Consider the following 27,015-nt stretch of genomic DNA (forward strand, 5'->3'; position numbering starts at 1 on the left):
GTGGACTTCTTTAGTTACGTTTGCTTTCTTCTCTTCAATTTCAGGGCCCAGACAAGGCTCGTTCCCAACTCATTATCTTGGATCGGGGTTTTGATCCCGCCTCCCCAGTTCTGCATGAGCTAACCTTCCAGGCCATGAGCTATGACCTTCTGCCAGTGGAGAATGATGTTTATAAGTAAGATACAAAGATTACATATCTGATATAATAAAACTAGTTGTTAAAGAAAACTCCAAAACTATTCCTATCTAATTGTCTTGATCAAATTCCTCTGTACTGTTCAGAGACAAACGTTCATTTTGTTTTTGGTGTCTACATGGAATGTACTTTTACTACTTTTGGGGTGCACATGACAATTACTGCAATACAGCATAATACAAAATTCTGTATTTCTCTTCTCTGCGCAACATTTCTTTTAATGGCACCCTTCCATCATGGATTGGCTTTGCTTCTCCTCTTCAACTTATATAAGGTGTTGCGTATGTGGCATTAATGATCATCATCACCTATAGGACAAGACCTTCAACAGAGATGCTGAGGATGTCACAGTTTAAATAACTCCCCTCAATAATCTCTTGGTGGACTGCCAATGAATTATTGTGTTTGTACACTTCTGTGTACTTGTCCAGGCTGTTATTTAATCAAGCTATTAGATCAGCCATTCTCAACCAGGGTTCCAAGGAACCCTAGGGTTCTTCCAGAGATGGCTAGGGGTTTCTTGAGCTGTGGCCAACTGATATTCCATTTGATGATTCCAGGTCCGACACCACTTACAAGAAGAAAAGGCATGACTGCAAGGGGAGTATTCTTACCACCTATGTGACGGAGCATCCATTCCACTGACCACCACTACAGATGACCTTGAATTCTGTTTGAAGCCATGTTTGGCCAAACCTGGAAGGAAGTTGTCAATGCCGGGTCAATCAGCTATGGCCAGGGCATTCTCTATCTTGCAACTACATGTACATAAAGGGTTGGGAATGCTCATGACATCATTGACCAATATGGCCACATACCCAAGCTCATCACTAACCACCATCAAAATAAGGGTCATCTTTGCAATGACCCCCAATAGACTGATATTAGCAGGGGGTCCATGAGACCTGAAAATTAGTTCAAGGGGATAAAAAGGTTGGCAATGGTTCTATTAGATGTTTGATCACTTGCGTTTCTCTAATCCTAGTGTATGATTGCCCTTTGACATATGTAGTAGTGTTTTTCCATTTCTTTCCAGTTTTTCTTATGTTTTTAACATGATCATGCAAATGTATATTTTGCTGTTGGCTGAAGCTGAAGTTCCTCTTTAAAAAGGTCCATTGTCTGTAGCAACCAGTTTGGTGTTATCTATAATTTTTCTATAAAAATAAAAAATTGATATGCTTGTTTGCTGTGGGCAGAAGCCCTGCTTTTCTGTAACAACAGTTTTAGAGTTTTAAGCCTTTAAAATATCTTTGTCTTGTTAGGTATGAAACGAGTGGTATAGGAGAACAGCGAGTCAAGGAGGTCCTCTTAGATGAAGATGACGATCTTTGGGTGACCTTGCGTCACAAACACATTGCCGAGGTTTCCCAGTAAGTACTTTGGCCTATAGAGGCTAGATAGGACCCTAAAGTGAACCTATGCATTACCCACGGAGGGCAAACCAATATGTAGATGGGGTGCAATGTGTGCAGCAGCAGTAACTCACATAAACAAGTGTAATAGAAAATGGTAATGAAGTAAAGTAATGACAGTTCACAACAACCCGGAGGGACGCCTACCAAAACGAGTACATTAACAAATTCCAATGATGTGAAGATGACAGGTATCAGCTGGGTTGACATTATCTGTTAAGAGAGCAGAACGCAGCCTTGCTGTCTAGTTGCCCCAAACAGGAAGTTGTCCAAGGGGGTTGAAATCCTATGCTTTCCCTCCTCATCAGGAACCTTTCTTGATCGTTAGTACTGTCCCTAACAGGCGCGATACATGCAGTTCCATCTTAAGAGCATTACACTGCACTGGGGCCTTGTCTACACAATCACGCATGATTGCCCTTCAAATGCAGCTTAACTGTGCCCATCAAATGCAGCCTCACTATGTCCATGAATGCAGCCTCACAGTGCCCACAATTGGAGCCTCGCTGTGCCGTGAATGCAGCCTCGCTGTGCCGTGAATGCAGCCTCACTGTGCCCTCCATTGCAGCCTCACTGTGCCCATGAACGCAGCCTTACTGTGCCCTCCATTGCAGCCTCACTGTGCCCTCCATTGCAGCCTCACTATGCCTGTGAATGCAGTCTCACCATGCCCACCATTGCAGCCTCACTGGGCCCGTGAATGTAGCCTCACTGTCCCACCATGGGAGCCTCACTGTGCCTGTGAATGCAGCCTCACTGTGCCCACCATTGCAGCCTCGCTGTGCCCATGAATGCAGCCTCACTGTGCCCACCATTGCAGCTTCACTGTGCCCACCATTGCAGCTTCACTGTGCCCACCATTGTAGCTTCACTGTGCCCACCATTGCACCCTCACTGTGCCCACCATTGCACCCTCACTGTGCCCACCATTACAGCTTCACTGTGCCCACAATTGCATCCTTACTCTGATAATAAATGCAGCATCACTGTGCTAATCATTACAGACTCACCATCGCCTGGTAACACACACACACACACACAGTGGGCATCTCCTCCTGTGTATCTCAGAGAACTGGATGGATCTGTGTTCGATGACCGTGCTGTAACAAGGTCCCGCCCCCCTAGACCGGCTCAATTTAATCTACTATTACACAAGCCGGTCTAGGGGGGCGGGACCTTGTTACAGCGCAGCCACCAAACACAGACCCAGCCAGCTCCGTGATACACAGGAGGAAGAGGAGAGAGGGAAAGAGCGGAGCGCTGCAGCTGCAACTCAAAGAGGCCCCAGAGCAGGCGGCCTACCAGGAAATTTCCCGGTAGACCAGTCCGTCCCTGGCTGGGGTTGCTGGGCAGGTGGGGCCCCCCAGGCAAGTGGGCCCGCCGGGCCCGCCTGCCCAATGCGAAAAGACAGCCCTAGATACATGTCTGCACTCTACCAACTCACCAAAAGCACTTCAAACCTAGGAGCCAGGGCCTTAAATAGGCTCTGCCTAACCCAAGATAGCTGCTGGAGATACATGGGGTGTCAGAATCCAATCAGGTGCTTCCACAGTGAACCAGAAATCCATAGATGAACTGTGTTCCCCTTGACTTCCTCTCCAACTGTGGTGCGGCTGTGAAAGATCACACCTGCCTACAAACAGGTTAATTTAAGTCCCCTCCCATCCCTGCATATACTGTCTTTCCCTTGGGACACATAACAATTTTTTCATTCTCTTGGAGAAAAGTACACAGTGCTTCTTGATATGGAGGCACATGTGACTCTCTCCACTTCCTCCTGTGATGCAGAGCTGGAGCATGAGCAGCTGATCTCCAGGTCCTAGCAATGTAACAAAAGAGTGGGGAGAATCCTCAGCCCTGGAGGGGAAGGAATGGGAGGCGGAGGAAGGGGAATGGAAACGGAATATAAGGGAAATCTTCTAACGGGACACTTGTTACAGTGACATTTTATTTTAAGAGATGATTTCCTCCCATTTCTTGTTGTGTCTAGAAAAATTAAATGAGGAAAATCTCCCCAGTGGGATGCAGCAAACAAAAAAAAAAGATTAACGGATCTTAGAACATTATTCCTATTTAGCTGACTTGTTCTGTTCTTTTGAATCCTAGGGAGGTGACCCGCTCTCTGAAGGACTTTTCTTCCAGCAAGAGGATGAACACAGGTGACAAGGTGATTGACTCTTCATATCGGTACATGGTAACACCAATAAGTATCCTGACCAGAGTAGTCATAATGGATTTATTCTGTCTGTCCTAGGCGACCATGAGGGATCTTTCACAAATGTTGAAGAAGATGCCACAGTACCAAAAAGAGCTAAGCAAGGTGAGTAGAGATATTGATTAACATATCACTTCTTAGAATTACTGAATTCAGATACAGCAATCTCATTACTACTACACTGATCTGATCCAGACAGCAATCTCTTTATTATTATATCGGATCTGATCCACACTCATAGTATAGTCAGCGAACATCGCAATCTTTCTACTACTATATCGAATCTGATCTATGCTCCTTGAATAGTCAACAGACATAGCTATTAGTGCACTTGATGTGATACATGCTTATAGTAAAGTTTGCAGACATAGCAGTCTCTCAACTACTATACACTACACTACTACTATACACAGTGACGTTGTACTATACTACAACGAATCTGATCCACCATGGTCATACTACCATGAGCAGACATAGCATTTACTTTACTACTGGACCGGGTTTCATTCATAATCATAGTACAATCCTGCACTACAACTCATATTACAGCCTCCCAAAAGCAAAGTGATGATCAGTACATTCTGTGTTCTCTTTGCATGTCTAAATCTGCGGGGGAACCTCCACTGTACTTTAATGTTTTCTGTAGATGTTAATCGGGGTGGACTGAGACCCTCTGGCCTGGGAGGCAAACAAAGCCAAGTGGCTGTTTCATGATAGGCATCAGATTTAAGCTGGCGAGATTTCTCTTGTTCGGTCCATAGGCAAAATGAGAGAAAATCAATAGATTCCTCCATCCATGCTGAACAGTGTAGATGGGGGAATCTGCACTGCTTCCTATTGTATGCAGCCATAGAACTTGCAGGTGCTTGAACACCCAAAGAGTGACTGCATCTTTTTGGATGGGGTCGCTTTTTAGCCTACAACTTTCCACCTGGCTGCTTTTCATTAGAGTTTTGCTGAGCCAAGTGGTGTCAACAGAGGGTCATCAGGGGAATTTTGTCTGATTCAGCAGGAATTGGCCACAATTTTGTGTCATGTATGGTGAACTTTATATTCCAGCATCAGCTTGCCTTGTGGTTTAGAAATTTGGTTATATGTTGTCTCATAGATGTAAAGGAAGTCAATGCATGATGCTGCAGTCGTAAGTCTTAACAGAAATCTCCATCTCGCTGTCTGTTCCTCCTATTTTAAATGATGTCTGAACACTAAACCATTCCCACTCAAGGTCCCAACTTGCTATACTGGTATTGGCCCAAGGCCAAATGCCCCCCATATAGTCCTCCAGTAACATTCTTTTATGTACTCCTCGGACAATCTTTTTCTGATAAAGCCAGCCTGTTTAATTTTGACGCATAATTCCAGAGTGCCTAGTGGCATTTCACCACATGTCTACATCATATAGATGATGGATACTCCTCAGTTTTGTCATGACTGTAAACATTTGCATTGCTATACAGTAATTAGTAAATTAGTGATTTATCTGCAGTATTCCACTCACCTAATGAATAAAGTTGTGATGCTGTGCTGTGAACTCTCTGACAAATGTTGTGAACCACTATAATAAAGTGCTAGTGCAGAAATAATATCGTAACAATCAAACAAGTTGTGCTGTAGTGGGTGCAAATAGATCCTAAACTATAACACATATCACAATTAATGATGCTAAAGTGCAAAGTGAAACAATGGCTCAGTGCAGCATGTGCTGTAAACTTGATAATCAGCACATAATGATAATGGTAACCACTAAAAAATTATACATAAACACATAAATGGTGTATATAGGTGCAATTATTGCTAAATGCAATCTTGAAACAAAAAATGTATATAACACATTGTGATGGAAATAAAACGTCCAATAGGCCACCCTGGGCTCTGATACAAATATATAATAGTTCCAATAAAATTGTAACAATCAAAGATCGTTAGGTGATGTTCCTGTCAGGAAGGGCTAGCCAATATCCAAGATGGCGGACAAAAAATACGAACACCTCCGGTGCATCTGTGTGCGCAAACGCGCATATGCGCGTACACGTGTACATGAGAATCCAAGGCCTGTCAGATTGCCGCCCGTGCGCACGCGAGCATCAGCAGCGCCCACATGTGCACATGCATGTGCATGCTCCCGGTAACAGCTTTGGTGCCCAAAAGCCGATTTAAACACTGCCAGTACACTGCTTCTCATCTTTTTCACAAGATGACTGGGTGTCCCTACTTCTCCTGGCCGAGTTCTCCTACAATAACTCTGTTCACTCAGCCACAAAACAATCCCCCTTTTTCGCCAACTATGGCTTTCACCCCTTCTTCCTGTTTAACAATATTCCGGAATGTCCCGTACCCGCTGTACTTGAAACGATAGACTTCTTTAACTCCAACAATAAGCTGTTACAGGAGACGATGGCCAAGACCCAGGCCTACAACAAAGAGATCTTCGACAAGAAGAGGAGAGGGGAGCTGATCCTGAATCCAGGTGACCAAGTCTGGTTAACCACTACAAACCTAAGACTAGCCTGTGCTTCAAGGAAACTAGGTCCCAAATTTGTAGGGCCATTCCCGGTAAAGAGGCGGATTAACAATGTCGCTTATGAACTTGAGCTACCTGACGCCTTCGGGATCCATCAGGTGTTTAACATTTCCTTACTGAAGCCGGCCGTTCTTAATCCGTTTCCAGATCGGAATACAGGTCCACCCAAACCCGTGGTGGTAAACGGTGAAGACGAATTCGAGGTAGAGGCGATCTTAGATTGCAGGAGAAGGAGGAATCAGGTTCAATACCTGATTAAGTGGAGAGGATACGGCCCAGAGGACAATTCATGGGAGCCAGAAACCAGTATTTATGCCCAAGAACTTATCCAGACCTTCAAGAGGGCTCACCCAGACAGGGTGGCCAGATTGGGCATCCGGAGGCTGCCCTTTAGGGGGGGCCAATGTCAGGAAGGGCTAGCCAATATCCAAGATGGCGGCCGAAGAATACGAACACCCCCAGTGCATCTGCGTGCACGTGTGCGCACACGCGCATATGCGAGCACACATGCACATGAGAAGATGTGCACACGTGCACGCGCGTGCACCAGGTAACAGCTTTGGTGCCCAGCAACCTATTTAAACACCTGTCAGTGCACAGATTTGGTGCTGTCTGCTCTACAGCGTTCCCATGTGTTCCTGCTTCCTGTATCTTGTTACTTGTTCCTGTTAACCGACCCGGCTTGCCTTTGACGATCCCTGCTATCCGCCTGCACCCGACCCAGCACGTCTGACCACCACACTTGCCTGCTCCTTCTGCTACCTCGTTGCCAGCCCGTTGCCGACCTGGCCTGCATCCTGACTATTCTTCTGCCTCCGCATCTGCTCCTGACGTGTCCGCCAGTGTATGACCCGGCCTGCCTGTACCATCCCTCTCTTCCACCTGGTGAATCCTGCTGAGCTACTGCTCCTCCTACAGCTGTTTCAGATTCCATGGTCTGCAACCAATCAGGCACTCATGCGACTCTGCACTCCTGTGCTCACTGTCTGCTCTACCGGGGGGCCTCGTGTCAGAGGTGTAAGAGAGGCTGTTCGCTGCATATCAGGCTCTACCGTCAGGTACGTGACAGTTCCCTTCACCATGAAACTTAAAAATAACAGCCAGGCCAATCCACTGCAGTGACACCTTAATGTGCACAAGCTCCTCACCTTACTGCTGTAAGGTTACAGCATGAATGACTCAGATGCTTTGGACAGGGTTCTTCAGAAGGTCCCTCTTTAGTGGATGCAGCAATGGATCATGGGTATGAGCACAGCCTTCACCTCCAGTTTGCTCAGTGAAAATAATGGAAAATGGAAGAAAGATCCCAATAACATAATACTGCTTAGAATCAAATTGATTAAAAGTGCACTAAGTAGATACACCGACTTTGTGTGAAAAAAAAGTTGAGATAACATTCCAATCCCAACGCGTATCATCAGGGATTGATGGATACTCCCCAGTTCTGTCAGGCCATGACTGTTGTTAAATCCAAAATAAGACATTCAGATGAGATTGTAGATCCAGATGGGTGCCTTTTTATTCACTGCAATGGAGAAATACAACACAGTTCTCGGCTACTATAAGCGAGTAAAGGTGAAAGTGTTTCTGAGCTTACATCTACAGGTTATACAATTTTATACATATGAATATGCATAAAATATATGTGTATGTTAAGTGCATTCTAGGCATAATATAGGTGTGATTGATTGTATAGTTTAGTCCAATCAATGTCTATATCTTCTTAGTAGCAAGGGAACAGTTAAATGGGTATATATATCATGTGACTGCCAAAAAAAAAAGGTTTCAGCAGTATTTGGTTGGTTCAGACTGGTTTTGATAATTAAGTCATTTTGAGCAGCTTTTTGGGCTCTGATCAGTAGTTTGTGTTGTCACATATCCAGTAGTTTTGATTTCTCGGGAATTGAAACAAAAGAAGAGGAGAACGTCTAGGGAAAGTAAAGAACAGTGCATTACCAATTCTTAAAGTGATATATATATATATATATATATACAGGGCCGTCTTTAATATTGATTGGACCCTGGGCAAAACTTTTCTTGGGCCCCCCCATGCAGTTTTGCTCTCCACCTGCTCCGAGACATACAATAAATAGCAGCTAGGCTCAAAATCAGTTTACTGAATCAGATCAGGCAGTTATTGCGATTGGTTGCCAGAGGTTAGTGTATTATTACCGCTTACTGACTGGTTGCTAGAGGTTACAGCACACATTACAGCTCACTGATTAGTTTCTAGAGGTTACAGCACATGATTTCTGCTCATTGAGATTACTGTACAGTAATACTGCTCACTGATTCGTTTCTAGAGGTTACAGCACATCATCTCCTCACTCCAGGGGTCATGCTATACATATGGATGCCCCCTTTATTTCCATATTTATGCAACTCTTTACATATGAAAGCTGCTGCTATTTACATATGAATGCTGGTTATTTACATGTAAACACAGGGTCATCTGTACACAACAATATGGCAGAGCTGGGCAGCATTAGTAGCAACACTTCACACTGAGATATCAGGACACAGCAAGAGACAAGGACATTTAAACTGAGATAGTTGGCAAGTATGAGGCAGCTGCTTTGGGCCCCACAACAATGACAGGGCCCAAGGCAGCTGCCCCCTTTGCCCTGCCTTAAAAATGGCCCTGTATATATATATATATATATATATATGACTATCAACATTATCTCAACATTATCAGGCCCCTGTAATTCTAATCACTGTAAACTTTGCATTGCTATACAGTAATTAATAAATTAATGATTTCTCTGCAGTACTCCACTCACCTACACCTGGCTGAGGACTGCATGAAGCATTACCAGGGAACCGTGGATAAACTTTGCCGTGTGGAGCAGGTAAGACATCAAGTAATTGCAATATCCAAGTTGAAGCCACCTCCTTGTGCACTAATAAGCTGAAGCCACCTCTTAGTGCAATACCTAAATTAAAGCCACTCCCAGTGCATTTCCCAAGTTGAAACCACCTCCTAGTGCTATACCCAAGTAGAAACCACTTGCTAGTGCAATACCTAAGTTGAAGCCACCTCCTAGTGAATTACCTGAGTGCAGTAAAAGATGCATAAAACTGAACCCTGCAATAAGTTCTGTGAGCTACTTTGCTGTATTTTTCCCACATAAGACAGCTGATTGAAATGAATAGTCTGTCCCATGCGTGTAATGCAAAAAAACACTAAGAAAAATGCAAATTAATTAGCATTGCAAAACGCTAGGTGTGCATGAGGCCTTATTAATGCAAGCTTCAGCAGGCAGGGTTTGAGTCTTGAAACAGAAAGGAAAGATAAGGTCCGCAACCTTACCCTTGTACCGTGGATCAAGGAGAGTGGCCAACCAGTAATGGTCCTTCTCCTTGATGCGAAGAATACGCAGATCCTGCCGCAGGCTTTGCAGGATCAGGGAGGCCATGCACCGTAGGTTAGCTGAGGCATTCGGTCCGGAGTCCTCTGGGTCACTAAGGACAACATGATCCACAGCCACCTCTTCCCAGCCACGTAGAAGTCCACGGGTTTCTTGGGACTGTAAATCATCCCTACAAGACTGCTGCTGCTGATGCTGAGTGCCAGGCTCCACCTCCATGCTGACACAATCCTCCTCTTCCTGTATGATGGGTGGGACAGCAGGAACATTGTCTGGATAAAGGGAGCCTTGAGAGGCAAGGAAGTCCTCCTCTTCCTGCCTCTGTTCTGCCTCAAGTGCCCTGTCCATTATTCCATGCAGTGTATGCTCCAACAGGTGGACAAGAGGTACAGTGTCACTGATGCATGCACTGTCACTGTTCACCATCCTTGTGGCCTCCTCAAACGGCGACAGGACAGTGCATGCATCCCTGATCATGCCCCACTGGCGTGGTGAGAAAAAACTGAGCTCCCCTGACCCTGTCCTGGTGCCATAGTCGCACAGGTACTCTTTGATGGCCCTCTGCTGCGTGTGCAGCTGCTGCAGCATGGCCAACGTTGAGTTCCACCTGGTGGGCATGTCACATATAAGGCGGTTCTTGGGCAGGTTCAACTCCTTTTGGAGCTCAGCCAGCCGAGCACAGGCATTTAATGATCGGCGGAAATGCCCAAGAACCGCTGCACCACCAGGTTAAGGACGTGAGCTACACAGGGCACATGGGTCAGTTGTCCCTGTCGGAGGGCGGAGAGGAGGTTGGTGCCATTGTCACAAACCACCATTCCTGACTTAAGCTGGCATGGCATCAACCACCTCTTGGCCTGCCCCTGCAGAGCTGACAAAATATCTGCCCCAGTGTGGCTCCTGTCCCCCAAACAAACCAGCGCAAGCACGGCATGGCATCTTTTTGCCTGCGTACTTGCGTAGCCCCTTGAATGCCTACAGAGCACCGCTGGTTCCGAGGACAGAGCACTGGAAGAGGCCATGGAGGAAGAAGAAGAGGAAGGGGTGGAGGAGAGAGGTGTGTCACAACCAGTAGTAGCATTTTGGAGGCGTGGTGGCGGAACAACCTCCAACACTACTGCACCTTGTCCTGCATCCTTCCCAGTTGCCAAAAGAGTGACCCAATGGGCCGTGAAAGACAGGTAACGTCCCTGTCCATGCCTGCTGGACCATGAGTCAGCGGTAATATGCACCTTACCGCTGACCGTCCTGTCCAGCAAGGCAAGGACATTGCTTTTCACATGCCGGTAGAGAGCCGGAATCGGCTTCCGTGAGAAAAAGTGGCGTTTGGGGATCTGCCACTGAGGAACCGCACATTGCACAAACTCACGGAAGGGGGCCGAGTCTACCAACTGAAAAGGCAGCTGTTGAAGTGCTAGCAATTTAGCCAAGCTAGCATTCAACTGCTGGGCATGTGAATGGCTGGGAGTGAATTTCTTTCTACGGTCCAGCAGCTGGGACAGGGAGATTTGCCTGCTACAATCGGACGTGGGTGTACTGCTAGCAGAGTGCAGTGGCTTGGCTGTGATGCACCTAATTCTACATCTTCATTCCTCTCAGTGCAGGTTTCAGAGAGGACTGAAGGTCTAGTGGGGTTGGAGATCCCAGCTGATGAGGAGCAAGGAGGGGTCCGCTTTGTTCTTTGGTGTCAACATATGTCTGGTCAAGCATGCGGTGCCCAAGCGGCTGATGTTTTGGCCACACGAGATACGGTTGAGACATATGTTGCAAATAGCAGCAGTGTGATCTGATACACTCGTCTCAAAAAAGGCTTACAGAAAAGAACTTTTGGAATAACGCACAGAGGCAGCGCCCTGCACAGGCAGTGATTCAGTCGGTGTGCTGCCCCTAAGCTGGCCCCTGGAGGGCATCCTGCCTCGTTGGAGATGTGCCTCCTCCTCCTCTCTCCTACCAGGCACCCACGTGGAGTCAGCGACCTCATCATTCCCTCCCTCTTCATCACTGGAGCAAACCTGCCAGTATGCTGCAGCTTGTGGAGCATGACTGCCAGATTGCTGTCCTTCTTGAGCATCCCCTCTCTCTGCGCTCACGCTACTGCCTTCCTCTAGCTGAGTATCATCATCAGAGCCTTCAAAACACTGGGCATCCTCCTGGAGCATGTACCCAACACTGTGCTCAAACAGTTTGGGGGACTCCTCAGGAGGACATGGTGGGTCTAGGGAAGGAGTGACTGATGATGACATTGAGACGAGGGAAGAGGATGCGTTGGCAGCTGCTTTGCTAGTACCCTGAGCCTGGGTGAGAGAGGATGAGGAGGATGAAGAGGGCTTGGTCATACACTCTACCAAGTCTTCAGCATGATGCGGCTCAACACGTCCAGCTGCTGAAAATAAGGACAAGCGTGCCCCATGGCCACGTGCTGATGACAATGCACCGTGTCCACAACCAGCACTGTTGTCTCTAGACACAGAACCTGCTTGCCCTCTTTTATTGGCTCGTGCCTGTCTGCCTCTCCTTGTTGGCCTTCCAGACATGGTAATGGCCTGCAGGGAGATGGGAAAACCAGAAATTGGGTAGTGTATATTGTACTGGAGGCACACAACACCCACTAACTCCTGCAGATGCCTGTATGATCGAACACCAGCAATAAAGGGTAGATACAGGTGTATACTGTGCTGTGCTGGAGGCACACAACACCCACTAACTCCTGCAGATGGCTCTATTTGAGAACAGCAATAAAGGGTAGATACAGGTGTATACTGCGCTGGAGGCACACAACACACACTAACTCCTGCAGATGGCTGTATTAGAGAACACCAGCAATAAAGGGTAGATACAGGTGTATATTGTGCTGTGCTGGAGGCACACAACACCCACTAACTCATGCAGATGCCTTTATTATAGAAAACCAGCAATAAAGGGTAGATACAGGTGTATACTGCGCTGGAAGCACACAACACCCACTAACTCCTGCAGATGGCTGTATTAGAGAACTCCAGCAATAAAGGGTAGATACAGGTGTATATTGTGCTGTGCTGTAGGCACACAATACCCACTAACTCCTGCAGATGGCTGTATTAGGGAACAACAACAATAAAGGGTAGATACAGGTGTATATTGTGCTGTGCTGGAGGCACACAACACCCACTAACTCCTGCAGATGGCTGTATTAGAGAACTCTTAGCAATAAAGGGTAGACACAGGTGTATATTGTGCTGTGCTGGAGGCACACAACACCCACTAACTCCTGCAGATGGCTGTATTAGAGAACTCCAGCAATAAAGGGTAGATACAGGTGTATATTGTGCTGTGCTGGAGGCACACAACACCCACTAACTCCTGCAGATGGCTGTATTAGAGAACTCTTAGCAATAAAGGGTAGATACAGGTGTATATTGTGCTGTGCTGGAGGCACACAACACCCACTAACTCCTGCAGATGGCTCAATTAGAGAACAGCAATAAAGGGTAGATACAGGTGTATACTGCTCTGGAGGCACAGAACACCAACTAACTCCTGCAGACGGCGGAACACTACACAAGGCCGCCACGCTGGCGGCCTTATATAGTGTGGGGTGTTTACTAAACAGCCTGAGCTATAATTGGCCACAGGCATCGTGCCTGTGGCCAATTATGGCTCTCCTCGCTGCTGGCGCTGTGATTGGCCAAGCATGCGGGGTCACAGTGCATGCTTGGCCAATCATGAGCCAGCAATGCACTGTGATGGCGCAGTGCGTTGTGGGCCGTGAGCCCCACACGATTTTGGTGCGAATGGCCCACAGAGTTCTGGCTTCGCCGAACGGGCGAACAGCCGGTGTTCGAGTCGAACATGCGTTCGACTCGAACACCAAGCTCATCCCTACTTTGCAGCAGGGCTCATTCCTGCACTCCAACTAGAGTATATGGTAGAGGTTGCAGTCTATAGGCCCAATTTTTCAGCCCTTGTTTAACAGGGGCATGTAATACAATTGTTGATGCAATGCTTTGCAGCAGGGCTCATCCCTGCACTCCAACTAGAGTATCTGGGAGAGGTTGCAGTGTTGTGGCACCAGCAAGCAGTGCCTAAGGCCCAATTTTTTAGCCCCTGTTTAACAGGGGCATGTAATTACAATTCTTGATATAATATTTCACAGCAGGGCCTGTTCCTGTGCCCACTGAGAGTAACTGTGAGGACTTATAGTGTTGTGGCACCAGCACCAGCACCACAACCACCAAAGGCCCAATTTTTCTACCACTGGTCAACAATGGCATGTAATTACAATTCTTGATATAATTGTTCACGGCAGGGCGCTCCAGCGCCCACCAAGAGTCACTTTGAGGGCTCACAGTGTTGTGGCAACACCAACACCTTGTTCTGCCATTCCTGCAGAGCATATAGGGCAGGCCCCTACTTTCAAACATCCAACTTACAAATGTCTCCTACTTGCAAACGGAAGGAGACAACAGGAAGTGCGATGAAAAAAGACAGACGGCCAAAAAAATTATACAGGGGTGATAACCCTTCCCATGTTTTCCAAAAAGCTTAAAAATAGATTTTTTGACTGGAGCTACACTTTCAAAATGTACCAGTTCAAAATTACAAACAGATTCTACTTAACACAACAAACCTACACAGTCCCTGTCTTGTTTGCACCGCCTGTATACTGCTGTTCTGAGTATATAGGGTCTTGGGGCCCCACGCCTTTCCTTTTTTTTATTTGGGTTTGGGGTTCCCCTTAATATCCATACAAGACCCAAAGGGGCTGGTAATGGGCAGGGGAGGCTACCCATGCCATTTTTCTCAATGATTTTCATCCATACTGATGGAACCAGATATTACATTAAAACCGCAAGCAGTTTTAAATGACATTTTTTCCATTAAATGTCATTTTGTGCAGGGACTGTTCTAAACACAGGAAACACGTGGCACTTCACAGGCATACTATAGACACCCCCCAGGCACTATATTTAAAGGAATATTTCACCTTTTTTTTCACTTTAATCGTCATTAAAATCAGTGCTCCCGAAAAAAACGGCAGTTTTTAAAAACAAACCCTTTTTAGGACAATATCTTGCATATTAGCCATTAAAATGAGCACTTTTTATTTTGAACGTTCGAGTCCCATAGACTTCAATGGGGTTCTAAAGTTTGCACAAATTTTCGGTCCGTTTGAAAGCTCTGGTGCAAACCGAACTGGGGGGTGCTCTACTCATCCCTATTCTTTACATAGGAGACTGGCTCCCATAGTCATACCTACTTTATTTCATGGTTTTAACACATTGTTACTCTTAATCTAATGTTAAGAGAATGACACTTCCATATTAATTTATGATAATTTCTTAGGATCTTGCTATGGGCACAGATGCAGAGGGCGAGAAGATCAAAGACCCTATGAGGGCAATTGTACCCATTCTACTGGATGGAAATGTCAGTACATATGATAAAATTCGCATCATTCTCCTTTACATCTTCCTTAAGAACGGTAAGTGCTGTGACTGTGTTTGAATGCATATTCTTCCCTATCTACATAGTACATTTTTGGTGAGGTTGAAAAAAGACACAAGTCCCTCAAGTCCAACCTATGTGTGTGATTATATGTCAGTATTACATTGTATATCCCTGTCATTCAGGTGCTTATCTAATAGTTTCTTGAAACTATCAATGCCCCCCGCTGAGACCACCACCTGTGGAAGAGAATTCCACATTTTTGCTGCTCTTACAGTAAAGAGCTTGTACTCGCTCCATCCTTCCTGAGGACTGGTGCCCAGATCACTTTATCTGCTATATCTATCTATCTATCTATCTATCTATCTATCTATCTATCTATCTATCTATATATATATATATATATATATATATATATATATAGAAATACCCACAGCATTACTAGTATATCTCAAATGTAACAGGGGCCTTCAAACACTGAGCAAGCGTACAAAGGAACACAGGAGAGTCAAACTTTACCGTGAGAACCAATTAGTAGCAAAAGAGGATAATTTCCTCTGGATCTCAACCCCAACAATGTGAACGTTGTGGTTTTTGTTCCCATTATGATCATTTACAGGGTTCACCAGTACACTGAAAATTGGCACAACCGGAGGTCAGTGCCTGGTGTGATATTCCTGGTTTGTGAACAACTGTGTCCTACACACCAGACTGTACTCAACTTGTCTTTCAGCTGCCAAAAGTTGTCCTTCATTAGTCCACCTAGCTTGGTACTGATGAGTTATCTATTGTTGCTTCCCGCATCTTGAACATGAATGATCAGTAGCCCAACTTGGGGATTACTCAATCTGCGCCTTCTTCATCTTACATAAAGAGAATAGTCAAATGAAGCAGCCTACATACACACCAGATGTTCTTATATATTTAATACAGGTATCTATATAGTGCTGACATTTTATGCAGGGTTTTACATACTGAATCTTCACATCAGTCCCTGCCCTCAAGGAGCTTACAATTCAAGGTCCCTATTTCACCTGCATACATGTACATACTAAGGCCAATTTTGAGACATGAGCCAGGTAACCTACCAACATGTCTTTGGAGTGTGAAAGGAAACCCACTCGAGCACAGGGAAAACATGCCAACTTCATGCATATACAGCCCTGGTTGGGATTCGAACTGATGACCCCAGTGTTGCAAGGCAGAAGCTTATGACCTAATACATGGTATCAACCTGCAGGTTGTTAAGGCAGCCTTTCTCAACAAGGGTTCCTGCAGAGTTTGGTAGGGGGTTCCTTGAGCAATGAGCAGTGAGCGATGTCTAACTCTTAGATCAGCTACCACTGACACTAATGGTTTATTGTAAGGAGCAATCATCCCACTGACGATCACTTCAGGCTGTAGATATGTGAGCTGTAGATATACCGTATTGGCAGGGATTCCTTGAGACCGCTAAGTTATTTTAAAGGGTTCCTCTGTGTTCAACAGGTTGAGAAAGGCTTCTTTAGGGTAACACCAGATATACCCGGTGACAATGGGAAAGAACAGGAAGTCATACAGATACCAAACACGTGATTCCAACATTCTGGTCTAAATGTTCAGTTCATGTAATGAATAGTACTTCATAATCAGAATCCATGTATGGTAGATCTTAGGTTTTGGTATAAAACCTAAAGGATACACCAATATATTAGGGTTCATATTACATCTGATCTCTTGTCATAAAGGTACCAGATCATGTATAAGGTAAAAATCTGACCAAAGATCTTGCTTCTTCATCTCCCATTGTATAGTTTGCTTAAATGTGTCTCTTTTCTCTCCCAATCAGGGATAACTGAAGAGAATTTGAATAAGCTGATCCAGCATGCACAGATCCCACCAGAAGACAGTGAGATCATCACCAATATGGGCCATTTAGGAGTTCCCATCATTACTGATGTAGGTATATTTCTAAATGGTAAGGTCAGTATGTATGTGTGCGTGTGTATATATATATATATATATATATATATATATATATATATATATATATATATATTGTCTACTGTATATATAGAACACGCGCACACAACCCATTTTTAGGGGTTCTCCTTCATAGGCTGTCTCTCGTCAACCACAAAGACCACTACAATCATATTATTTTGTATATTTTGCATACTTTGTATATATATATATATATATATATATATATATATATATATATATATATATATATAATATTATATCATATCATACAGAATGGAGTCTGGTCATTTGCTTCAAGGAGCCTTATTTCATCATTTATATGAATAGCACCTGTTTTTTTTTTCATATAAGATAGATCACATCTATACATCTATACAGTGATGAGCTAAGGTTTGGGCCAAACCCATGGGATAGTTGGCCACCGGCCCAATCAACCGCAGCCGTGAAATTCCCCACCTGCCACCCATGCTGGCTGATGTAATTATCCAAATATGGCCACATGGTCATATTTAGACAATTACATTGATGTCAATGATGTCACCATCATCCCTGTCCCCTTGTTATGTGTGGCCTTCGCTGATTGGACTGACGGCCTGCTATGCCTGACAATTCCTGTACCTTAACACATTACTATTTAGAATAGTCAAAGCAATACTTATTTATAATAGGAAATCTGTTCATTTGATTTGGTAAGTAAATTTAAAGTAAGGTGTAGTGACTAATCAGAATTCATCCCCACTGATATAACTAAAATCTGTGGGTTGCTGCACATTGTGATTGGTCTTCACATAATAAATACATAATCTGGGTAAGACTTGAATTTTGAGAACAAACGTAATAATGATCAGGATCAGGCCAGCATATTGAAAATATTTAGTTTTTTTCCTAAAGCTGTCACTTTGTCTTTTCATAAGATAATAATTTGCTCAATCTTTAGTCCACACTTCGCCGCAGGAGCAAACCAGACCGCAAAGAGAGAATCAGTGAACAGACCTATCAGTTGTCTCGATGGACGCCTGTTGTCAAAGATATCATGGAGGTGAGTAGATATGCTTTTGCTGGATTTTTGGATTTTTACTATAAAACTTGTCTTTTTCAGTTGTTTCTTTGGGTGTAGAGAACATATAAAAGAGGTACAGGGATATCATCAGGGACTGAGAGCTCAGCCTGTACAAGCTTACAGTTTAGTAAAATAAGGAGTAAAAAAAAAGTTCAAGGAACAAGTAAGCTATGTACCAGGGGTCTCCTAACTATGTCCTGTTGGTCACATCTGATCTGATACAAGATTTTATCTTGCCCGCAGCTAGGGTCAGTGGCAGATCCGTGTATAGACTAAGGATTCAGATTAGTTGGTCTCTGTTTCACTCCTTCTCCCCCCTGTGAATTCCAGGGCAGGTTTCATGAGGATACTAAAAAAAGAGGGGATTCTGATGGGGACCCTGATGTAAGGAGAGACTCTCAAGTGAACCTTGATGTAAGATATACTCTGATGGGGACACTGGTATAAGGGGGAACTCTGATAGAGACCCTGATGTAAGGGGAACTCTGTTGGGGATACTTCTGTAAGGGAAGACTCTGATGGGACTGTTTTTTAGGGTAGACTCTGATGGAGCTACTGATGTAAGGGGAACTCTGAGTGCCCTGATGTAAAGGGGGGGCTCTGATGGGGACCCTAATGTAAGGGAGGACTCTAACGAGGACCATTTTGTTGGGTAGACTCTGATGGAGACCCTATGTAAGGGGAACTCTGATGGAGACACTGTTATAAGGGGGGAATCTGAGCACTCTGTTGTAAGAGGGGGCACTATGATGGGGACCCTGATGAAAGGTGGGGATCTTAAGGGGACCCTGATAAAAGGCAAGAATCTGATGGGGACCCAGATAAAAGGTGAGGATCTAATAGGGACCATGAAGTTTTACTAAAGTTTCTCCTTTTTTGTTCTTATTCATATTACAAAAAATATGAAAGTATACTTTATTAATCCAGTTAAATTTTAATCAGTCATTAATGGAAAGGATTGATTTTTTTTGGACCGCAAATATTTGTAAAATAGTCGATGTAGCCCTCAAACTGAAAAATATATAACAATGACTCCTGTTATATATACATTGGCTTGAAGAAGCAAAAAAAGGTATACTGTTTGTGGCAATATAAATGTTCTGAGAAGGTTGCAAATCTGCCTACATAAGTTGTACTTGTTTATCGGCAGCCTGCTTTCCTCTAACCGGCCTCCTAAAGCACACATTTTACACAGCATCTCCTGAGCTTCAGAAGGCAGGGGGTGAGAATCTGAAGAGTCATAAACTGAAAAGCATAGAGCAGGCAGCTGAGTGTCATCTGAGACCTAAGTGGAGGCAATGGACACCCAGCCTCCCTCTACACAGTCTCATAGGGAAACCTGCACAGCTGAGACTGTCAATCACCTGTGATGTGCTGGAGGAGGGGTAGGGCCATCTTCCAGGATTGCTTGGTGTCAGCATAGAGTGTTTCCGGTGTGACTCATGCAGATAGCAGAGGGATGATAGAGGAAACAGAAATCACACTACACTGTTAAAAAATATTGTGCTGGGTCTACTCAAAAAAATTGAGACAACTATTTACGTCTGCTTTTTAAGTACTGTCAACCAAAATTATTTTTGTCTGACTCATTCGACTTTTTGTGTTTTGAACGTTGTTGTTTTAAGTAAAACCAACTCAATTTTTTTCAGTTTATAGACCATAGTGCTTTAAGTTAGGAATACTTGTCTGGAACTATAGTTTTAAGTAAAAACTAAACGTTTCCAGTTTATAGACCAGTGTTTCTCAAGACACCCCAACAGGTCATGTTTTCAGGCTTTCCCTCAGCTGAAACAGCTGTGGTAATTGCTAAGGTAGTGAAACTGATAAATTCACCAGTGCAAAATAATGGAAAGCCTCAAAACATGACCTGTTGGGGCGCCTTGAGGACTGGAGTTGAGAAACACTGTTATAGACCATAGGTTTAAGTAAAGCCAACTAAAGTTTTCCAGTTTATAGACCATAGGTTCAAGTAAAGCCAACTCAAATTTTCCAGTTTATAGACCATAGGTTAAAGTAAAACCAACTCAATTTTTCCAGTTTATAGAAAAGTTTAAGCTAGGAACACTTACATTAACTTATGTATTTCAAGTACTTATATAGCACCGTCAATTTATGCAGAGCTTTAAATATACATTGTCATCAGCCCCTGCCCTCAAGAAGCTTACAATCTAAGATCTATAACTCACATTTATATATACATATACTAGGCCCAATTTACACAGGAGCCAATTTCCCTACCAGCATGTCTTTGGAATGTGGGAGGAAACCTACGCATGCACAGAGAGAACATGCAAACTTCAGGCAGGTAGTGATGTGGTCGGGATTCAAACCAGCGACCCTTTTGCTGCTAGGCGAGCAAGTGCTAACCACTGTGCTGCCCTATTACTTAGCTACTTAGTTTTAAGTGATATTAACTTGTAATTAACATTTATTATTTATAAAGTGTTACAAATGTAATGTTATTAAAGCAGCATCAAATGTATTGTATGTTCACTCTTACCTTTCAATGGCATTGCATGGCTTTATAGTGACTTAGAAAAATTCTTGTCACTGGTTTGTCTTTTGTCCCGATGGGCCTCAAATGTATGGGAACTGCCTTGTGCAGGTTTTCAAAGTTCCAAAAGACGTCAAACTCTTTAAAATATACAGCATCAAAACTCGTATGGTTGCACGTTTGGCAAATATATGCGTCCCGCAATTTCAGTCAAATGAAAAGATTATTTTTTTAAGTAAATATAACTCAATTAGAATATGGAAATGCACATACCTTAAAAGTTTTGTCTAGATTACTCAATATTATACATTATTTTTGTAAATGTAAAAGGTGTGTTTTAAGAACTAATGAAAATCAAGGTACTTAAAATATCAAAGTAAATTCATTAACATTTATTTTTATGTTGAAAATTATAAAATTTTTATGTTAAATTACAAGCCAATAGAATTTTTAATTTTTATCAGTGTAGGTGCTCTGGATCAAGGCAATTTAATGTACAATGCACTGTATATGTAAATAGCTGTACAATTTGACGACGCTATACAAGTTCCTGTAATACATAAATATTCACTATAGAAGGATATGCTTGGTTAATTTTTCATTTCAGAGGTTTGCAACTACTTTAAAGGAAGCCTGTCATGAGAGAAACATGGAGGCTGCCATTGTTGCATTCTTTTAAAAAAAAATCATATAAATTGCAGCACTTTAAATACCATAAACAATATGAGAATGAAATAAAATAATATGTGAAATTCAGTCATTTAAATAATCAAACCAGTGATCACATTGTGCATGCATCCGCTGGATGTCAAATTCATCAGACCGGCGAAATATAATAAATAAATTAATGAACAGTCCAAAATAAAGTTCAATTCTAATGTGTTCCAGTATGGTTGTATAGTGGTAAACCCCGTAAGGGTAATTATGGAATGCCCAGAATCGATAATGGAATTGATAGGATGATCAGTTTGAACCTCTGTTTACACTGTAAGCCCTTGTACACATTGTCGGACATTCTGACAACCAAATCCGTTGGATTTTGTCCAACGGATTTTGTCCGAAAATTGTTACATACACACGGTCGGACAAAGTTGTCGGAAAATCCGATTGTACATAACGTGATGACGTTATTTCGTTACAACGGGACTATGTTCAGGCTAGTAGCCAATAGCTTTGGTCTAGGAATTTGATCTGAGCATGCGTGGCACTTTGTCCGTCGGAGTAGGCTACACATGATCGAAGTATGTCCGATCGGAGCATGTTGTTGGAAAATTTTATAGACAAGTTGGAAAACTTGGTCCGTCGCATATTACGACGGAAACAGTCCGATGTAGACCAAACACATTCGGATTATCCGACAATACGGTCTGATCGGACACATTCCGTCGGAATCTCCGACCGTGTGTACAAGGGCTTAGAGTTCCAGTCTCCTCCAGCACAATGCTTATTTGTTGACTGTTGCTCTCTCTCTCCTGTACAATACTTGGTTCCAGGCACAGCTAAGCACATGGTTGGCCCAACTCTAACTCTGTCAGGCTTTAGCAACTGCCATTTGTAGGCAGGGACCCACGGGCCCCTTTAATGTAGCAACAAAAATAGGAAAGTCTTTAGTGCTAGCTGACCTTTGGTGAACTACTGCTCCCAGTTATTCCTCCTCAGGCCCTGCCAGCCCTCCTGGCTGCAGCTGCCTGACTCCACTGCCGATGACATCACAGTCCTGCTGACTCTACATCCATCTCAGATTGCACTCTCCCAGTCCGCTGCGGCATGCCTCCCCAGCTCTCCCAACTGTGCCTGTCACTCACCAGCCCTCCTAGAGACTTGCCCCGCAACACTAGCTCCCGCCATCCTTCTCGGTTCCTCTCTGTGTCTTCTGCCCAGATCCTTCTTTGCTACTCAGGAATAGTGATGGACGAACTTCCGACGGGACGTTTCGCGAACGCGAAACGCGAACGGACACAAACGTTCGCGAAAACGACCGTTCGCCGCGGGCTCCATTGACTTCAATGGGAGGCGAATTTCGCAAACCTTTAGGTCGAATTTGCGGCCACGGGGTAATTATTAGGGGGTAGCACGTAGTCCCACCACCTGGACAATAGCATAATACATGTATGAGGTGAATTTGGGATCGATAACTACAAGCATTTTTTTTTTATTTGGGAAATTGTTCTGACAATTCAGGACTATGGAGCTAATGAAGGCAATGGAGGAGAGGGAAGGTCAGGGACCAGGGTAGGCAAACAAGAGGGTGCAGGAGATACAGAGCACTGACAGCAGCACCGTAATACAGAGCACTGACATCAGCACCGTGACATACAGCGCTGACAGCAGCTCCGTGACATACAGCGCTGACAGCAGCTCCGTGACATACAGCGCTGACAGCATCTCCGTGACATACAGCGCTGACAGCAGCTCCGTGACATACAGCGCTGACAGCAGCTCCGTGACATACAGCGCTGACAGCAGCACCGTGACATACAGCGCTGACAGCAGCTCCGTGACATACAGCGCTGACAGCAGCTCCGTGACATACAGCGCTGACAGCAGCTCCGTGACATACAGCACTGACAGCAGCTCCGTGACATACAGCGCTGACAGCAGCTCCGTGACATACAGCGCTGACAGCAGCACCGTGACATACAGCGCTGACAGCAGCTCCGTGACATACAGCGCTGACAGCAGCTCCGTGACATACAGCGCTGACAGCAGCTCCGTGACATACAGCGCTGACAGCAGCTCCGTGACATACAGCGCTGACAGCAGCACCGTGACATACAGCGCTGACAGCAGCTCCGTGACATACAGCGCTGACAGCAGCTCCGTGACATACAGCGCTGACAGCAGCTCCGTGACATACAGCACTGACAGCAGCTCCGTGACATACAGCGCTGACAGCAGCTCCGTGACATACAGCGCTGACAGCAGCACCGTGACATACAGCGCTGACAGCAGCTCCGTGACATACAGCGCTGACAGCAGCTCCGTGACATACAGCGCTGACAGCAGCTCCGTGACATACAGCGCTGACAGCAGCTCCGTGACATACAGCGCTGACAGCAGCTCCGTGACATACAGCGCTGACAGCAGCTCCGTGACATACAGCGCTGACAGCAGCTCCGTGACATACAGCGCTGACAGCAGCACCGTGACATACAGCGCTGACAGCAGCTCCGTGACATACAGCGCTGACAGCAGCTCCGTGACATACAGCGCTGACAGCAGCACCGTGACATACAGCGCTGACAGCAGCTCCGTGACATACAGCGCTGACAGCAGCTCCGTGACATACAGCGCTGACAGCAGCTCCGTGACATACAGCGCTGACAGCAGCTCCGTGACATACAGCGCTGACAGCAGCTCCGTGACATACAGCGCTGACAGCAGCTCCGTGACATACAGCGCTGACAGCAGCTCCGTGACATACAGCGCTGACAGCAGCTCCGTGACATACAGCGCTGACAGCAGCTCCGTGACATACAGCGCTGACAGCAGCTCCGTGACATACAGCGCTGACAGCAGCTCCGTGACATACAGCGCTGACAGCAGCTCCGTGACATACAGCGCTGACAGCAGCTCCGTGACATACAGCGCTGACAGCAGCTCCGTGACATACAGCGCTGACAGCAGCACCGTAAGCAGCCCCAGGAGGAAGTCAGCACAGCACAGGGATGGTGTGATCCCCTCATAATAAGAACCCCCAGGAGGAAGTCAGCACAGCACAGGGATGGTGGGAGCCCCTCATAATAAGAACACCCAGGAGGAAGTCAGCACAGCACAGGGATGGTGGGAACCCCTCATAATAAGCAGCCCCAGTAGAAATATGACACCGCTCAACCTCTTCAAAGAGGAGGGTAGGGGCATATAGTACGGTGTGCTTTTTTGGGTCAGGGAAGTGAGCCAAATGAATTAAGAAGGTCTGTGTGCTTGATTCCAAAAATTGTTTATAGACATATACATGGTCTACTGATCACATGTGTTGAATTCCTCCGAGATCCATGCCTCATTCATTTTTAGAAATGTGAGGTAGTTAACACTGTGGTGAGCTAGGCGAGTACGCTTATCGGTCACAATCCCCCCTGCTGCGCTGAACGTCCTTTCGGACAGGACACTGGATGAGGGGCAAGCCAACAGTTCGATTGCAAATTGGGCAAGCTCTGGCCAGAGGTCAAGCCTGCCCACCCAGTAGTCTAGGGGTTCATCACTCCTCAGAGCGTCCACATCGGCCGTTAACCCAATGTAGTCGGACACCTGACGGTCTAGGCGTTCCCTGATGCTGGATCCGGATGACACCTGTCGATGGGTCGGCTGAAAGAATGACCTCATATCCGAAGTCACCAACACATCTTCAAACCGGCCTCTTCTTGCAGGCGCTGTTGGATTGGTACCCGCAAATCCTTCTCTGGGAGTGGGAATTGCTCCTCTGCCAGCGCACGCAAAAGCAGAATGCAGCATTTCTCGAAGCAAGGCCTGGAAGTGCTGCATTCTGACAGCCCTCTGCGACGGCGGTAACATTTCCGCCATTTTGTGTTTGTACCGGGGGTCTAAGTACGTTGCCACCCAGTACTGGTCCTTGACCCTCATGCTTTTTATACGGGGGTCCCTATTAAAACACTGGAGCATGAAGGCCCCCATTTGCACTAAAGTGGAAGCGGTGTGGTGGCCTGGCTCCTGCTCATCATCCAGGATAATGTCGTCCTCTTCATTCTCCTCTCCCCATCCTCGCACAACAGGGATCCCAGAAAGGTTTAAAGCATGCTCTTCTTGCTCCTGCTCATCCGCCCCGGCACCATCCTCCTCTGACTCCTCATCAGACTCCTGTTGTTGACTTGTCTCAGATAGAGTAGCCCCCCCTGGGAATTCATCCAGCATTGCGACTTCCTCATCTTCCCGCTCCTGCTCCTCCACAGCCTGATCAATGACACGACGCAATGCACGCTCCAGAAAGAAGGCATAAGGTACCATGTCACTGATGGCGCCATGGCTGCGACTGACCAGTTTGGTGATCTCCTCAAATGGCCGCAGAAGTCTGCATGTGTCGCGCATGAGCAGCCACTGGCGCGGTGAAAAAAAACCCAGCTCCCCAGAACCGTTTCTTTCGCAGAGTTCATACAGGTAGACGTTAACTGCACGTTTCTGCTGGAGCAGCCTATCAAGCATATAGAAGGTTGAGTTCCATCGCGTCGGGCAATCGCAAATAAGACGTCTGACCGGCAGATGGTGTCGCCGCTGAATGTCAGCAAGGCGAGCCATGGCCGTGTAAGATCTTCTGAAATGGGCCGAGATTTTCCTTGCCTGCCGCAAGATGTCCTGGACCCCAGGGTATTTGACAAGGAATCGCTGCACGACCAAGTTTAAGACGTGTGCCATGCACGGCACGTGCGTGATTTTGCCCTGTTTCAATGCGCTAAGCAGATTGGCACCGTTGTCACACACCACTTTACCAACTGTCAAATTGAGCGGTGTTAGCCACTCATCTGCCTGTGAACGCAAAGCTGAAAGGAGTGCCGGGCCAGTGTGGCTCTTTGCTTCCAGGCACAACAGACGCAGCACGGCATGGCAACGTCTCACCTGGCATGTGGAATAGGTTCTGGGGAGCTTGGGCGGTGCAGTGGAAGAGACGCTAGCAGCGGAAAAGGAGGAGGCAGCTGAGGAGGAGAGGGAGGAGGATGGAGTAGGAGGAGGAGAAGAAGAGTCAGGCCTGCATGCAATCCGTGGCGGTAAAACCAAATCTACACGGGTGCCACGGGTTACATGCTTGACGGCCGTCAGAAGGTTCACCCAGTGGGCAGTAAAACTGATATACCTTCCCTGCCCGTGTTTGCTAGACCACGTGTCTGTGGTCAGATGTATCTTGGCACCGACACTGTGTGCCAGAGATACATTCACTTGCCGCTGAACATGGCCATATAGCTCTGGGATGCCCTTCTCTGAGAAATACTTCCTTCCTGGGACCTTCCATTGTGGTGTTCCAATGGCCACAAATTTGCGAAAGGCCTCCGAGTCCACCAGTTTATATGGCAGTAGTTGGCGGGCTATGAGTTCTGACAAGCCAGCCGCCAACCGTTGGGCAAGAGGGTTATCCGGCGTCATCATTTTTTTACGCTCAAACATTAGGCCCACGGAAGCCTGCCTTTTTGCAGAAAAATGTGAGCTTGGCGTGATGGAAGGTGGAGTGGAGGACAATTGTGAGGAGAGAGGAGAAGGAGAAGTAGAAGACGAGGCTGGACGGTGAGAGCCTGCAGTGTGGCTTTGTGTGTTCCGTTGCTCCCACTGGGCTCGGTGATGGCTGCTCATGTGCCTTCTTAAGGCGGTCGTCCCTAGGTGAGTATTGGGCTTACCGCGACTAACGCGTTG

At 45.7% G+C, this 27,015-nt stretch overlaps 1 protein-coding gene across 2 annotated transcripts in view; it reads left to right on the forward strand.

Annotated features, from left to right (window-relative positions):
• Window positions 1-27,015, forward strand: part of STXBP1 (syntaxin binding protein 1) — a 90,709-nt gene that overhangs the window by 42,710 nt on the left and 20,984 nt on the right. For both annotated transcript variants that reach the window (XM_077479037.1, XM_077479038.1), the window contains exons 9-16: window positions 45-175; window positions 1,462-1,569; window positions 3,718-3,778; window positions 3,866-3,931; window positions 9,119-9,199; window positions 15,041-15,179; window positions 16,971-17,080; window positions 18,045-18,146. In XM_077479037.1, coding sequence (XP_077335163.1) covers window positions 45-175; window positions 1,462-1,569; window positions 3,718-3,778; window positions 3,866-3,931; window positions 9,119-9,199; window positions 15,041-15,179; window positions 16,971-17,080; window positions 18,045-18,146 — 798 coding nt within the window. The remainder of the gene's footprint in view (window positions 1-44; window positions 176-1,461; window positions 1,570-3,717; window positions 3,779-3,865; window positions 3,932-9,118; window positions 9,200-15,040; window positions 15,180-16,970; window positions 17,081-18,044; window positions 18,147-27,015) is intronic.

This window comes from Lithobates pipiens, unplaced genomic scaffold (assembly GCF_037356315.1).
Source record: "Lithobates pipiens isolate NorthernLeopardFrog02 unplaced genomic scaffold, aLitPip1_a1.2 Scaffold_1, whole genome shotgun sequence".
NCBI classification, from domain to species: Eukaryota; Metazoa; Chordata; class Amphibia; order Anura; family Ranidae; genus Lithobates; species Lithobates pipiens.